General features: G+C 41.3%; 1 protein-coding gene across 2 annotated transcripts in view; it reads right to left on the bottom strand.

Moving 5' to 3' along the window:
* OSBPL10 (oxysterol binding protein-like 10) overlaps positions 1-16,043 on the bottom strand; it is a 528,798-nt gene that overhangs the window by 63,085 nt on the left and 449,670 nt on the right. For both annotated transcript variants that reach the window (XM_006851591.1, XM_006851592.1), the window contains one exon: positions 6,748-6,897. In XM_006851591.1, the coding sequence (XP_006851653.1) occupies positions 6,748-6,897 (150 nt within the window). The remainder of the gene's footprint in view (positions 1-6,747; positions 6,898-16,043) is intronic.

Below are 16,043 nucleotides of genomic sequence, written 5' to 3'. Positions count from 1 at the left end.
ATCCAGAGAAGCAGCAGCACCAGAGATGGAGGCAGAGATGGGGGCATGGAGAGGGGGAGCATCTGAGGACTCTAGATTCATGGACTAAGAAGAGAAGGACTAAGAGCTGGTGGCTAGGAGCAGACTTGCAGAATGTGCCCTTTGGAGATGTAAATTATTATATATGCCTGAGTGGTTTTTGTTTAAAAAAAAAAAAAGCTAAAGTGAATATAGAGAAATACTGTTAACTGATGGTACATGCAGGGGATTATAATCAATGTAATGAAACAAGGTATATGATTTGTTGAATGTAAAACTGATGATATGCCCTGTAAACTTTCACTCAATCCACAATAAAAACCTTAAAAAAAAAAGTGTTCAGGAATACCCATTCTCAGCAATGTTATCCATAATTTTTTCAAGATCCACACAGCCGAAAGCCTTCATGCAGTAAGTTAATAAAGCACAAGCTAACATCTTTCTGGTATGTTCTGCTTTCAGTCAAGGTACCATTTGATGTTATCAGTGATATCCCTCATTCCACATCCTCTTCTGAGTTTCTGGCAGCCTGTCGAGAAGCTGTTGCAACCATTTTTAAATGATCTTCAGCAAAATTTTACTTGTATGTGATGTGGTATTTTTCTTTTCTTTGAAACTTTTTATTGTGAATTGTGAAACATGAAGGTTTACAGAGCAGAGCTCCAGTTTTACAATTCAACAATGCATATACTTAGCTTCATTACAGGGTTGCAATCCCTTCCACGCACCAATACTTAGCAGCATTTGCCTCTATTCACTCTAACGAATGTATCTCGCACCACCCCCATCTTTCCTTTGCCATCCTCCTTCCCCTTCTGCGGTTGGATATTGCCTGCTTTGTCACAATAGACAGTGTGTGTCTACCCTACAGCACATGTGTCTGAATGATATTTTTCAGTGATTTCTGCATTCTACAGATGATTTGTCATCTCTCTTTGGAATAGGCAAAAATATTAATCTCTTCCAATCAGTTAATCAGGCAGCTGTCTTCCAAATTTCTTGATACAGATAAGTGAGTGCCTCAAGTGCTGCATCCATTTGTTGAAAAGTTTCAATTTTTATCCTGTCAATTCCTGGAACCTTATTTTTCACCAATGCCTTTAGTGCAGCTTGGATTTCTTACTTCAGTGCTTTCAGTTCTTGATCACACACTACCTTTAGAAATGGCTAAATATCAACCATTTCTTTTTGTTACAGTGACTCTATGTATTCCTTTCATCTTCTTTTGATGCTTTCTGCATCATTCGACAGTTTTTGCCCATAGAATCCTTCAGTATCACAAGTCAAGGATGGAATTTTTTCTTCCATTCTTTCAACGTGAGAAATGCTAAGCATGTTCTTCTTCTCTTTTGGTTTTCTAACTCCAAATCTTTACATATTTCATTGTGATACTTTATCTTCTTAAGCTGCCCTATGAGATTTTATGTTCAGTTTTTATTTCCTCATTTCTTCCATTAACTTTAGCATCTCTATGCTGGACAGCAAGCTTTAGAGTCTTTTCTGACATCTACTTTGGTGTTTCCTTTCTTTCCTGTCTTTTAAAAGACCTTGCTTTCATCCTGTATGGTATCTTTGGTGCTATCCTACAACTCATCTAGTCTTCAGACATTAGTGACTAACGCATCACATTTCCTCTTGAGATGGTTTCTAAATTCAGGTGCAATATGTTCAAGGTCATATCTTGGCTCTCATGGGCTTGTTTTAATTTTTTTCAGCTTTAGTCTGAACTTGCATATGAGCAGTAGATGGTCTGTTCCACATACAATCCCTGGTCTTGTTTTGGCTGATGATATGGAGCTTTCCCATCTTTTCTTCCCACACACTTACTCAATTTGATTCCTTTGTATTTCATCTGGTGAGGGTCTTCTATGTCATTGAAAAAAGGTTTTTGCAATGAGTAAGTCATTGGTCTTGCAAAATTCTATCATGCGATCTCCAGAATTATTTCTATAACCAAGGTCATAGTTTCCAAATATTAATCCTTCTTTGTTTCCATCTTTCATATTCTAATCAACAGTAGTTATCAATACATCTTGATTACATATTTTATCAATTTCAGACTTAAGATATTAAAATTATTCAATTTCATCACCACGGGTTTTAGTTGTTGGTATATTAATTTGAATAACATTGGTGTTAACTGGTCTTCCTTGCAGGCATGCGGATATCATCTTATCACAGGCAGCACTGTACTTCATGATGTCAAAATATTCTTTTTGACGATGAATGTGACACCATTCCTTTTGAATTTGTCATTCTCTGCATGGTAAACCATATAATTGTTTGCTTCAAAATGGCCAATCCCAGTCCATTTCATCTCATTAATGCCTAGGATACTGATCTTTATGTGTTCCATTTTGTTCTTGACAACTTTCAGTTTTCTGAGATTCATATTTCGTACATTCCATGTTCCATTTAACAATGGATGTTTGCAGCCAAAGCTCCTGTAATGCTTGGTAAATATATATTAGGTGAGTAAACAAATAATTATTGGTACCTTTTATTTCCCTGAAAAGAAGGTTAAAATGGTCAACATTGTATTCTGTGGGTCCTTCCCCCTGAAGTCCAGGACTTAACGCAACTTCTTCCCATCTCCTGGGCACCTGCTTCAAACCCTCCAAAGGCTCCTAATTACCCTCCTTCACATGGCCCACATGGCTCTGTCTGACCTGACCCTCTTAATCACTCTAGGTTCAACTGGCCCACTCACCACCACACTCCAGCCACACTGCCTTTCCTTTCCTACTTCTGGCTTTGTCCACGCTGCTCCCCCTATCTGGGATGCCCTTCCTTCATCACTACCTGACTGACTTCATCACTCTTACAGCTCAACCTTAATGAAGCAAACTGCCACTGTCCCTTCCTCAAAAGACCCTTTTGTGGCCCTCCATCCTATGGTAACTGTGGTCCCTCTTCTTTTCCTTTCCAAACCACTCACAATTTGTGGGAATACAGCAGGTTACCAAGTGTTGGTGTTCATCAGCAACCCAGCGCATAGAACCCAAGAGGGCAGACAAGGGCACCTCTGGAGACAGGACCTAGTTATGGGCATCAGTGCTAAATTGAAACATGAGGTCCCTTTTTCAAAGACAGCAATAGCAGAGCATTAAATCAAGTAGGGGCTCTTTTTGAGCTTAGATCACAATGCCCATGAAATCTGCTCTGTCTGGAAACTCATAGTTAAAGGAAAGCAAAATACAGCTCTAGGAACCCAGTCAGGCAGGCACGGAAGAGTAAATACTGGTGAGTTTCCATATTGTTCATATCCTCAAAGAAGGGACAGCCCACTTGTTCTATAGAAAGAGACCACAGCTTCCTCCTTGAATCCATAAAAGAGCCCAGATGTGCTATCTGTAGGGTGCCTGATCAGAAGACACTCCACTCAGGCTAAATCTTTCTACTGTCAATTTAGCACAAGCTTAATTTAATGGCATGGGCAAGAGCCAAGAGGAGAAAAAGACAGTGACAAGAGAGTTTTATCAACCTTTTTATGATGCAGGCAAATAAAAGCCAAGAAACCTATTGGGATAATAAAAGGGTCTCCTCTTCCTTTCACAAGTACTTCAGCTTGTGAAATTTCCCCTCAGTTTTGGAATAACAGCTTCTACTAGTAAAAAAGTTAATAAACTATAGACCAGAAAAGTTTTTCTTTCAGTTACTCAACTGAGTTTTGGATAAATGCAATGTCTGCTTTTTTAAGAACAGACTCTGGCTCCAGAAACACAAAGCAATCATATTCTAATAAAATAATAAATAGGAACTACATAGCTCTAATGATTTATTTTAAAACAAGAGAACCATACTGTGAAGTCTCTGACACATTCAACTTTGCCATAATGCAGTCTCCTCAGCATTTTATTGTTTCTTCACATCTTACCTTACCTAGGCAGTTTCACAGTTACTCCTTGAGTTTGTCTCCTATTTGTTGTTGTTAAGTGCCATTAAGTCGGTTCTGACCCATAGCGACCCTATATAAGTTTTCTGAGGAGCAGCTGATGGGTTTGAACTGCCAACTTTTTAGTTCAAATTGACTTTACCCTACAGCGCCATACCAGGACTCCTCTATCACTCATGATTTCAAGCCAGTGTAATACAAACATTTTATAAGTTCAGATTCATAATGAGAATACATTTTATAATTCAGCCCTGTATACACATACAAATAGAACTAAAACAAGTTTTCTGAGTACTGTATTCTGGTAGTTTATATTCTCTTGAATTTTTTTTTTTTTCCCAATGATATCTAACCTAATGTTTTTTTGCCCCTTGGGTGATACAAATGGTTAGGGGCTTAGCTACTGACCAAATAAATGTTTGGTGGTTTGAGTTCAGTGAGAGGCACCTCAGAAAAAAAACCTGGTGACATACTTCAACAAATATCAACCACTGAAAACCATTATGGAACACAGTCTTATGCTGACACACATGGGGTCGCTATGAGTTCAAAACAACTCCACAGAGCAAGACCCTACCCAGAGAAGCAGTGACGCCAGAGATGGAGGCAGAGATGATGATGTGGAGAGATGGAACAGCTGAAGACTTTAGACACAGAGAGGGAGAGGGGCTGTGTGCTGACAACCGGGGTGCAGGCTTGTAGTGTATACCCTTGGCTTGGTTGATGATGCATGGAGGGGATTGTAACCATGGCAATGAAATGATATACAGTAGGATGAATGTAAAACTAACGTTCTCCCATGTAAACTACCACATAATTCACAATAAAACATTAAAAAAACAACAACAAAAAAAACTCCACAGCAACTAATTTGGGTTTTAACGGATTATGACCCACAATTTGAAAACTGCCCTACATTCTTGTATGCATTACTACCCAGATTCCATCTATCAGATCTTAACTAAGCTTCATGTGAGTTCATCTACACAACCCATAAGAAATTTTGCAAAGGTAGCTTTAAAAAAAAATGGAACCTTTAAATGATTTTTTTCTAGCAGAAAATAATAGGTGAGAATTCTATAGAAAGAAGATTGAAATTAAATGAAGGCAGTTTTTCTAGGACAAAATAGATTTTACAGCTTAGTGTGCAGAGCGGGGAAGACCTAAGCAGAAGGCAGAGAATGGCACAGTTAGAGAACTTTCTATATCTGGTTTCCTCAGCGTGGGCCCACTATTTTGTTTGAAGTGTTGCAGTCTTCCAGAGAAATCAGACACACTCATATTCAAACACATAAATGCATTTCAAAGAAAAGGTTTTTCTGACATCTTAGAGGCTTCCGCCTTCTCTGTCTCCTATAAATGGTCTGTCACCATGTTCTGTCATCTCCTGCTTTAAAGAGTCTCACACCCACGTCCCTTCCCCCTCTTTTCAATCTCCTGCCTGCAGGCCAGCCACAGTCAGGACTCCAGACCTTTGCTTCAGGCAAACAAAACAACTGCCCCTCTTAAGATATTCCCACTAGGCTGTGCCTTCAGTGGCTCTGACCATTTCAAGCATACCCACATTTTTCTGGTGGCCTGAAAAATCTAGGACTTACACTCCCAACCCTATCTTCCTCACAGTTCATGGCTCTCTCCCCTGAGGTCTACTCTTCTACCACACCACAGAACAAACCACACACTTCATCCTCAGTAATAATAAGAATGAGGTCACCCCTACTGTGAGTTCAGCACCAGGCTAGGACGACTTTCTTACTACCTTGGACTCTCACACCACCCAGAGAGGCATCATGATTTCAGCAGCTGACTAAAGTGAACTCAGGGGGGCTAGATTGCAAAGTCCAGACTGTTTCCCTCACCAACCCCAATGCCTCCTGAATGCCATACAATCTTTAAGCTTGTATGGCATTTTCCGGCTAACCTTTGGAATGAAGCTATTGACTTGAGGTGAGGAAAGATATACACAGGACCCTCACATGACATCAGATAGAATGCTGGTTTTCTTGATTAGGTTCTTCAGGAAGACTCTCGGCTGAGCTCAGCACCAAGAAGAGTTTGTACTGGTGTCAACTAGCAGGTTTGTTTTTATAACACATGGATGTGTATCACCAGCAAGGATGCTTTTTCGGCACTAACTGTGAGAGCAATCCATTGAACATGAATGCAAACCATTTCCATTTTCTTTCCTCCTGTTTCTCTCTATAGTCATTGTGCCACACAGGGCCAATCTTTACAGATCACTTTAACCTTCACTAGAACACAGTAGGAAACAAGGAAGTACCAACCTTAATTTTCCTCATCATCTCATATGCTTTCTCTGCCTTCGTAACATAGCATACAACCCAACAAGACGGTTGCATCTGCTTCCACTTTGAGTCTCTGAAACACCCCTAAACTCTTGGGAATACTCAATTACATGTGCCAACTGACCCTTTTCCATTACTGCAATATTTGGAGGGTGAAAAAAAAAATCTGACAAGACTTTCTTATCCTGAGAATCATTTGCCTGGAACTATCCTTTTGGAGTCCTGGTGCTGTAGGACCAGCACTGGACTGCGAAGCACAATGGCAGCCATTCAAACCTACCAGCTGCTCCTCAGAAACGCTATCCAGGGTCCTTAAGAGTTGGAACTAACTTTATGGCACTCAACAACAAACAAAAAATCTTATCACATTTTACCTGATGTAGCCATACTTGAAAGCAACCTAGGCATTTCCTCCAATCTACTTAAGCTATCTCACCAGAAAGAAAAGAATGTGAATCCAAATTTAGCTTGGGAGTGGTGAAGGAACCTAAATAAATGGTCACACGCCCAGTGGGCATTTCAACCTACCTTGGTCAAATCCATTCCAAGTTTGAGTTGTGAAATGAGATGAAGAATTATACTACGTTGCTCCTCCATGACACCAAGTTCTGTCTCTTCCTTATCTTCAGTGTCGCTTTTTTCATCTTCGGATAAAACGAGTTCAGGACCTGAATTTGGCTAAAATGAAATCAACAAAATTCTTTCAGCTGGTCTAGTAGAGGGTAAAAGCACTGCATAGAAACTCCTGAGCTTAACTGCTGACAGGAGCAAAACCCAGCCACAAGCTCTTCTGTCTCAGTGCAGACCCCATGCTTTAGCCACTGCATATTCCCACTCAGCATTCCTGTAGCCTCCCAGTAGGCCTGATGTGGTGCTAAATAAGCACTCAGTGCAAACGGCAAGATTTGTGGTTCAAACCCACCAGCTGCTCCTTGGAAAGTCCATAAAGGGTTACTATGAGTTGGAACTGACTTCACGGCACTTAACAACAAAAAGTGAATCTCTTGGCCTATCGGTGGTGGTGGGTAGGGATTGTGTGTCTAGAAGTCATAGTAACCCTGAATGGGGTTTTTGAGGCTATAAATCTTCACAGAAACCAAAAGGTTCATCTTTCTCTCAGAGAAAGATTCGTAACCACTACGCTGGTAGCGTAGTGGTTACGAATCGGGCTGCGAATCTTTAGGCCAGCGGTTCGAAACTACCAGCCGTTCCGCGGGAGAAAGATGAGGTTTTCAGCTCCCGTAAAGATTTACAGCCTCGGAAACCCTGTACAGGGTCGCTATGGGTCGGAACCGACTCGAAGGCACTTAACAACAACAACAATGAAGTACTGGTGTGGCGGTGTGGGTTAATGCATCAGACTGCAAAGTCGTTTCAGCTGCAAGGTTCCAGCTTATCAGCTGCTCCCTGGAAACCCTATACAGGATAGCTATGGGTAGGAATAGACTCCATGGCACCTAACAACAACAAATCCTACCAGGGCTCCTTTGCATACAGGCTATTGGTGTTGCTAAGTGCTTCTGACTCCAGCGACCCTGTAAAGGGTTTCCCAAGAGTGGCTGGAGGGTTTGAACCACCTTGTGGTTAGCATTCACTACTTATCCTACAGCATCCAACCAAGACTCCAGAAAGCCTCCTTTTTCTCTTGTAGAGTGACTGGATGGATTCAAACTGCTGACCTTGTGGCTAGCAGTCCAGCAAGCAATCCACTGTACTGCCCAACCCCTGCGCCTCCACCACACAAGTATGATCCCCTTAATCTAACCTATTCCTAGGTAACGTCTATTAATTTGCACAATCTAGGGCATTTTATATAGTTTGTAAAATTTTCTGTGTATAAGCGAAAGTTGGATGTCCCTGATACTGACTAGAATTACCTAATTTATAGGAAAATTTACCCTGAAGCTGCTTCTACACATAATTAACATCACTACAGCAAATGTAGGAGCAGCCTCTGAGTTAACATTAATTTAGGGAAGGAGATAAAAATGAAAATTAAAGCAAAAACTCTGAAGTTTTCTAGTAATGTTGGAATTCATGCTGGCCAACAGACCCTGCTTTTCTTGATATATGTTTATTAATTTAATTGCTTAATTCCAATTATTCAAATTACAGAGAAAATAGGCAAGTTAATAAATAAATGTGCATGGGAGGAATTACCAGCCACAGAATTTTCCATGTCCAAGTATCAAGAACTCTGGTTAATGTAAAGTTGCCCTTGGAATTCTATTGAAAGAAGTAATTCTATTCCACACATTCTTGTAGCACAGGTTTATGTGTGAGCAAAACCCCTCTGTACTAAACACTGCCCATTTTTTCAATTACCCTTAACAGCTTAGACATAATGAACTTAATAATTAGAAATGTTATCATACAAAACAATACAGATTTGGCCCAAGGTCTGTGCAAACACTAATGATTTATAAAGTACATCAGACAGAATTATCTCATTATATCGAAATGCATTTCCAGTATGTAAAGGTTCGTTTAGTGATCGAGGTGTTTTGCAATTGTCTGGTCTAAATACAGGTACCCGTCACACCTAACCAATGCTCAAAGAGCAGACGCAGTGGTTCTCCTTCCCTAGGTATCTCTTGTCAACCTGGGGGTAGGGATTGCTTATGTCTTTCAACTTAAAAAGGCTCATCCCATAAACACACTCTCAAATTTGTCTCAGTCACATTGAATAACCACGATTCAAGAGAGATGTTTGAGACAATCTGAGTGAAATCCACAGGACTATCCCCCAGCCAAGAGTCAGAGTGTTCTCACATCACCTGGCAAGTTCTCCTGGCTCACTGTAATGTGTATCTGACACTATCAGTAAGTTGCTTTACTAGAACAGAGTAAAATATTGGAGGAACTCTTAACTCTAATCTTTTCCAGGAAAGAATAACCAGGGGCAAGTCTGGCAGCTTGGACCATCCTGACTCTACACTGGGGAGATGGGATAATGGGGGATGACACAGGGGAGATGATGAGAGCTCAGTCTTTCTGAAGCCACCCGGTCTCTCTTCCCTCTGCTCAGAGACAAAGCCTGTTACTGCCAGGGCCACTGGAGTTAGGACTTGAAATGGCTGAAGTGAGGATTAAAAGAGTCACCCTTTTATCCTTCTCTTTCTCCTCCTCTGGATGTCAGGGGAGATGCAGAGTGGGTGGTCTCAAGTCACCCAGAACTTGCATTTTCTAAATGCTGGCACAGAGATGGGAGAGCTCCCAATGGTAAATCCTTTCCTGTACAAAATTGCTACCACTGCTGCTACTTCCTTTCTGGAAAATCTGGTAAATGGTAATGGGTTTTAGCAGAGCTCCTCAACCCAGGGGCAGCTGCAGCAGGAAAAAGGAAAATCAAAACCAAGTTACAGTAAGTACCATCATGCCGTACTCCTAAGGGGAAAGGGTATGGCACCAAGTCTTCTAAAATCTCAATAATGCAGTAACTGAATTTTGGGTCCAATTATTCTAGTTGAAATTAGTTGTTCTTACAAAGCACTAATTGTAAACTGAACAAATCACCAACTCAAGCGAGGCTGCCATACGCTTTATGAAATGCAGGATGATCCTTGTAAAGATGTCATTTTCCATTTGCCCACAAGCCCTGAGTGGAGAAACCCCCATCTTCCTCACTCATTGACACACTCTGTGTCTCCTGGGACCATGCCTCCTTCTGCTGTCTGTCACTAAAAAATTAAATCCAGCTTGTTCCCAACTTGCAGCAGCCAGGAAGCCTTCTGCAAAATATTGCCACATAATATTAAGTACACACATTCCTGTCAACACTAGCTTCTCCAGTTCTTTCTGGTTCAAATCAACATCACATTTCCTCTGTTCTTATGATTCCTCTCAAAGGCACTGGCTCAGGAGAGAACAAATACTGGTGCACAAGGGTCAATATGCTGACTCACTCCAGGGCTACAGTGGTGGCCAGAGCTCAGGGCAGGGACCTGGGACTCTGAGGTCCTGTCAAGGGAAGAAAGATCATGGGGAGGAAGTCTGACCAGCACCTTCCTCCTCTGCACCAATCATCTAAGTGCAAACTGCACCTTAAGTTTAAACAAGAACCTAGCACTATTTTCTGCCTCTCACAGCTTCTGAGAACTTGCCCTTCACAGTTTCTGAGAACTTGCCCTTTTTCTCACAGTAAATAATTTTCCTCCTACCGGATATCAAGTAAATCATTTACGCTTATCAGCTTGAGAAAAACAATTAAAAGATTGATTTCATTCATCATGTTGTTCATAGACATCTTGGTAAACCCTTCCATGGGCCACAGTGGAGTTCAGTCATTTGCAAAAAGGCAAGACCTTCTGTTGTGGGTCCAAATTTGGGGTGTGTGGGTAGAAAGGTGAGAGTATTGGAAAGATCAAATCCATCTGAAAGAGGTCAATTTATAATATAAATACATAACTGTGAGCCCCCACAAAGCACCCATCATTCGAAGGTATTGCAAGGAATCAAGGATTTGAAGAACCAAGTTTTGGTAGAGTTTTAAAGGCAGAAAAGCTTGTTTTCATGTGGATGAAGAGTTTGTAGCTTCTGCTATCCTAATAACTGTGGCTGGATCTAATGTGTCCACCCACATTCTCACCTCCCCTAATAAAGTCCTACCCCTCTCTCCTGGGTGCTTCCGACCTGTCCATACTCTAGTTCATGGGGATTTTCACTTGTAATAACTGTCTTGAGGTGGTCAAAGGTAGCAGAACAGCATCTCTCCACCTCAAAAGAAAATTGAAAATGAGAAATGGTTCTGTAATGCTGACAAAGTCTTTTAAGATTTAGCAAGAAGTATCTTCTCCAGATCCCCCACCCCAAAAATCTTTGCAAATGAGTCATCCCAGCCACAAATATGAGCACAAACCTGAAGATGACATAGAATTACAATATATTTTAAAGAGAAGCAGGCTTCAGAAAAATGAGATGTTTAATAAAAAATATGACTTAGTTTTTCTAAGCACTTCAGGATATTGGTGCTACAAAAATAAAACGACTCACACCTATTGGTAAATGGGGAAAAGGAAAGTGGAAATTTGATGGATGGAAAAAGTCTTCAAGGAAAAGCTGGATTTTAGGAACAGTGCTTAGTGGCTCAAGAGTGACCTGTGCCCCAAAGCAAAGGCTCTTGACCTAGACTCCATGGATGTTGTTGTTGTCATCAATTGCCATAGAGTCGGTTCCAATTCATAGTGACACTCTATCGGGTTTTTGAGGAGTGGCTAGGTGAGTTTCAGTTGCCAACCTTGTGATTCAAACCAGCCTTGCAGTCCAGTGCATTATCCCGCAGCACCACGCCAGGACTCTGGACTCCAGGGATAGTCCTTAAGGCATCTATCCATTATTACCCTTGAAATTTTATGCAAAAAATGGTTATTTTTCTGATGAGAGGGTCTGTCGCTTCCCATGGATTTGTTGAAAGGTCTGACCCTCAAGCTGACCTCAAACAATGTAAGAGGTGGATTCCTAGGGTGGACAGTAGTCTCATCCCCGAGTCCCAGCATATGCAGAGACGATTCTACCTTTATCCATAGATCCTTGAGACTCTGTTTCTTAGGTTTATATGGGCACAAATTTTCTAGTGAGGACACAAGAGGAGGATAAACACTGAACTTTACATTGATCTCTCTTTTTTTTAATAAAAAATCTTAATTCTTTAATACAAGTTTCAAGCAAGGCTGAAATTCCAATCTTTTAAATTCAATACATGTATATAATTTAACAACAGCTTAGGTCAGTTTCAGTACAAGTCATGGAACAAGCTTACCCACATAGTCTACTCAATTTCCGGTCTTCGGCCTTACTCCATCCCACGTCCAAAACCCTTTCTGCACCAGACACTATACACCCATACACAAGCTTCAGAGTTATCTCTCCTTTCTTAACTAAGATCTGGTGCTCAAATAGCTGTGATCAAGATAAGCAATTTGATCAACCAACTTCCCCTTTATTTGTAAATGACTGATAACCTCAAGTGTTAACTTAAAGGGCTCAATCTCCTCGGGTAAGAGTTTTAAGTCATATTTCCTAATTTTTTTAAGGTACATTTTTGTCTTTGAGCAGAGAGCTCTTCCACTCCAGAGCCCCTAAGCATAAACACGCAGCTGTGAGGGGTCCTCTCAAGCAAGGATTAATATGGACTCCTACAGCCTCCTTGAATAGGTATTTTTAGATACACATGTGCAATAGAAAAGAAAAAGGGGAAAAAACACAAAAAACCCACTGAGTTTAACAGTTCTGCAGCTATCCTGAAAGCCTACCTGACCAAGGATAGAAAATAAGACTTGCTAGAGAATGAACATCAACTTCTCTTTCAGCAGCAAGCATATTGCAGTTCAAAAAATTTTAAAACCTGGCCACAGACCCTGTAAACTGTTACATTGTCAAGGAGGCACTGGGGTGAACTGAGCCGTCCCAAAGAACCTTGGTATGAATGACAAGACTGAACAGTCCAGATATTGTCTTATAAAAAGATGAAGAAACCAAGCCATGTACTAAGTAATTAAAATACCTGATACTTGGAGCATCACAGAAAGACAGCTAGTAGGAGAGAAGAGCCAGAGCACCACCTCTAGATATCCCCAAATGAGAAAAATGTCCTGATACACAGCAGCAGGGCAAAGTAGTAACCAGGGAATGATGTCCCTTTTTATGTAACTTATTCCTCATATTTCACAACTACACAGAGCATGCAATAATAGCCACCAGGGCAAGTAGACTTTTGTTCACTAAGGAGTATGAGTCAATAGAAGTTGGTTTGTCAATAAATGAGAGGCTCTAGAAAAAGTAAGTATGCAGTTGAGAATGCATAGTTGTTAGTGGGCTGGACATATTAGGAGAGAAGACAAATGAAAGACTGGTGGCACAGATAATAACACACTGGATGCTGAGAGCAGCAAGAACATCTGAGTGTCTAAGAGGTACAGGTGCTCAGTGACCAACTACTGAACCAATTTTATTTAAGTTCTAGTGACAATGGTGTTATTATTCTTGATGATACTTAAGAATCTATAAAACCAAGAACTTAATCCTTTTTATATTGGGTCATTTTCTCATTTCAATATTTCCAAGCATATTTAGCCAAATTATCCACAATCATTACTCAAATCTCATAGAGTATTTTCACATTAGTAATATTTTAAATCCTTAGAAGCCCCATCTAATGGCCCAAGGTCATGAAGACTGGCACAGCCATATCAAAGATCCAGTCCAACTTTGCATACACATTATTAGTAATATCAGCAGAGCCTAGGATCTACAAAGATATCCAGCAGTCCAGCAAATTTCACACAGCCTTTTTGTCTCTCATTCTCCAGCAAGAAACTTCTATCGTATGAGTACCAACCACCAAATGCACGGCTTTAACTATCACATGCTTGGAAAATTATATCCCTTGAGGATACACACAGACACAAAGTTTTGTCATATGAACACAAAGAGGCTGTTCCTGATGACCTACTGTCCTTCCCACACTTTGCACAGGTGGGTTTCCTCTTCTGGAAGAATCTCTCTTGGTCCTGTCTCTAAATCCCCAAAGGCAGGCCATCCCACTGGATGGAGGCTCTCTCAGTTGAATGGATGGATGTTCCCCTCTGGTCAGAAGTCATGCCAAAAAACTTGTTATCATGGACACATGTCTTCAGATGGTGTCTTGTACAGTTGACACCCCTTGGCCCTGATGTGGGGTAGCTGCTGACAACTCCTGCACATGCAACTACCCTCTCTGTGGAGCTACTTCCAAAGTCAGGTGATTGTGTCTCGCAGGCCACCACGGTTCGTTGAAGACCTTATCTTGCCATTTGGAGGTAGGTACAATGAGGCCTCAGTGGGGAAACCCGATGAAGAAACTGGCTCTTATCTTCAACAGGTCTGAGTACAAGCATGTCCACACAGCAGGCAGGTCCCAGCTGCCATCTTGGAGATGCTGAGTTGGTTGCCATTGACATCACAATCCTTCTGCCGCCTCCCAGAAGATGTGGTGGCTTTCTTGCTCTAACCACACATACACACACATTTACCACATTTGGCTCTCATAGACTGGAAGGACAGATGCTCTTCCTGAGCAAAGGAGCCGACCTGCAGAAAGGTTAATTTTCAATAAAACACACCCTGAAAGGTAAAAGGAAGTCACTTCTGGGGAGGGGAAAGAGTGGAGGGGTGTAGCATTCATCATCAGCCAAGACAATCAACAGCAGTTCTACCAAGAGGGTTTAATGGGAGTTCCTCAAGATATTTGAGGGAAGCATTCACTCACAGGAAAGAGCAACATCAGTCCTTTTCTAATTAATTTTCACACATCTCCATAGAATCCACAGTCGAATCAAATACAAATAATTTTTAAAAAAGGAATTGAGAAGGAACAACAAAAAAAAGGTCAAAGAAGAAGCAAATGAAGGGACAGGCAATGATTTTGCAGTTATGAATTTTGTAGCAAGCTAGTGAGAAAACTGAGTACCGCATGCAGAAACCGAGAGGCCACAAATCACATTTTTAAGTTCCTTTAGCATCAGCCTGCTGCCAGGAATAAAGGTTAAAGGGAAGATGTGTGAACATGATTGAGAGGACCAACTAAATGCCAGGTACCACGTTAGGTGCTTTACAACCTTACCTTAATTAGCACTTTAAACTCAAATTCAGTAATAAGTTAGTAAGATGGATAAGGGCTCAGCAAGATGTCCTGAAAGCCAAGTTATATGTATTGTGAGGCCCACGTTACTATGGCCCAATCCTACTGTAGCACAAGGCCACATTTCCAAACTCACAGGGAGTTCACTGGGTTTGGTATTACAAGAAAAGAAAGAGGCTGATATGGCAGAGAACTCAACTACCACAAAATGGGGAAAGCTCTGTGCTCTGATGGCAGATAGTCTTGGATATAAATCCTGAACAACCACCTTCTCCCTATAATGCTGTTTCCCCATCTATAAAAAGGAGATGGTGCCACCCACATCTGAGGGCTGCTAGGAGGCCTAAATGAGACAAACCAGTTAATCTGTTTAGTACAGCACCCACCCGGCATAGAGGAAATGGTCACACCTCTAATTAGCCTAAATAAAGCTCCCACACTGGGCACACAGTGTGTTTATCTAGAAGCCTTTGCTACAGCTTCCCTCCCATTCCAGCCTGTATGATAAAAGACAGCTCAACTCCTAGGCCTTTCCCAGCAGTGAGGCTGTTGAGCACTTAGAAGCAGCAAAGGTCCAGACTCCCATGACCCTGACAACTCAGAAGCATCACTTTTCTTGGATCTGGGCTGTACTAGGAAGACATTCATAAAAATTTCAATAAACATCTCAGCCCAGGACCACATGCATATCTGGGAACTACAACTGACAAATAAAAAGCAGCAAGGAACATGAATCAGCAAAGGCATCCATCAACTGTCCTCAAAACACCAGGAAAGATAAGGAAGACACTTCCTCAAGGCCCCACTCTAGCATCCTGGGACACTGGTTAAAAGGAAAAGTTCTAGTTCAAGACATAAAAGACATAAGTAAGCACCAGGTCTCAAAGAGTTACCCCAGCCACCTGGAATCCCAAGTTAGCATATATTGAAGCTAAAGGGATGTCAAGTTGAGGGTAGTCTGGTTGAGAAAGAGGACACAGAGACTGCTTTCTCTGAGTGCTGAGTTCAATCATCACCATTCAAAACTTAGTTCAAGAAGGAGATTAGCAGAAGAATGATGAAGGCAGGTGAAGACACAGGGAGGTAAGCAAGGGATAAAAGGGATAGAGGTAAATAATATTATGCACACAACTTTGGAATAGTAGTGTCCAACAGGTAAATCCATGGACAGAAACACAAACTGAATAGGTATGGGAAGAAGACTAGG

This window comes from Chrysochloris asiatica, unplaced genomic scaffold, assembly GCF_000296735.1.
Source record: "Chrysochloris asiatica unplaced genomic scaffold, ChrAsi1.0 scaffold00030, whole genome shotgun sequence".
In the NCBI taxonomy this organism is placed as follows: domain Eukaryota; kingdom Metazoa; phylum Chordata; class Mammalia; order Afrosoricida; family Chrysochloridae; genus Chrysochloris; species Chrysochloris asiatica.
Note: the sequence above shows the minus strand (reverse complement) of the source record. Positions and strands in the feature narration are given on the sequence as shown.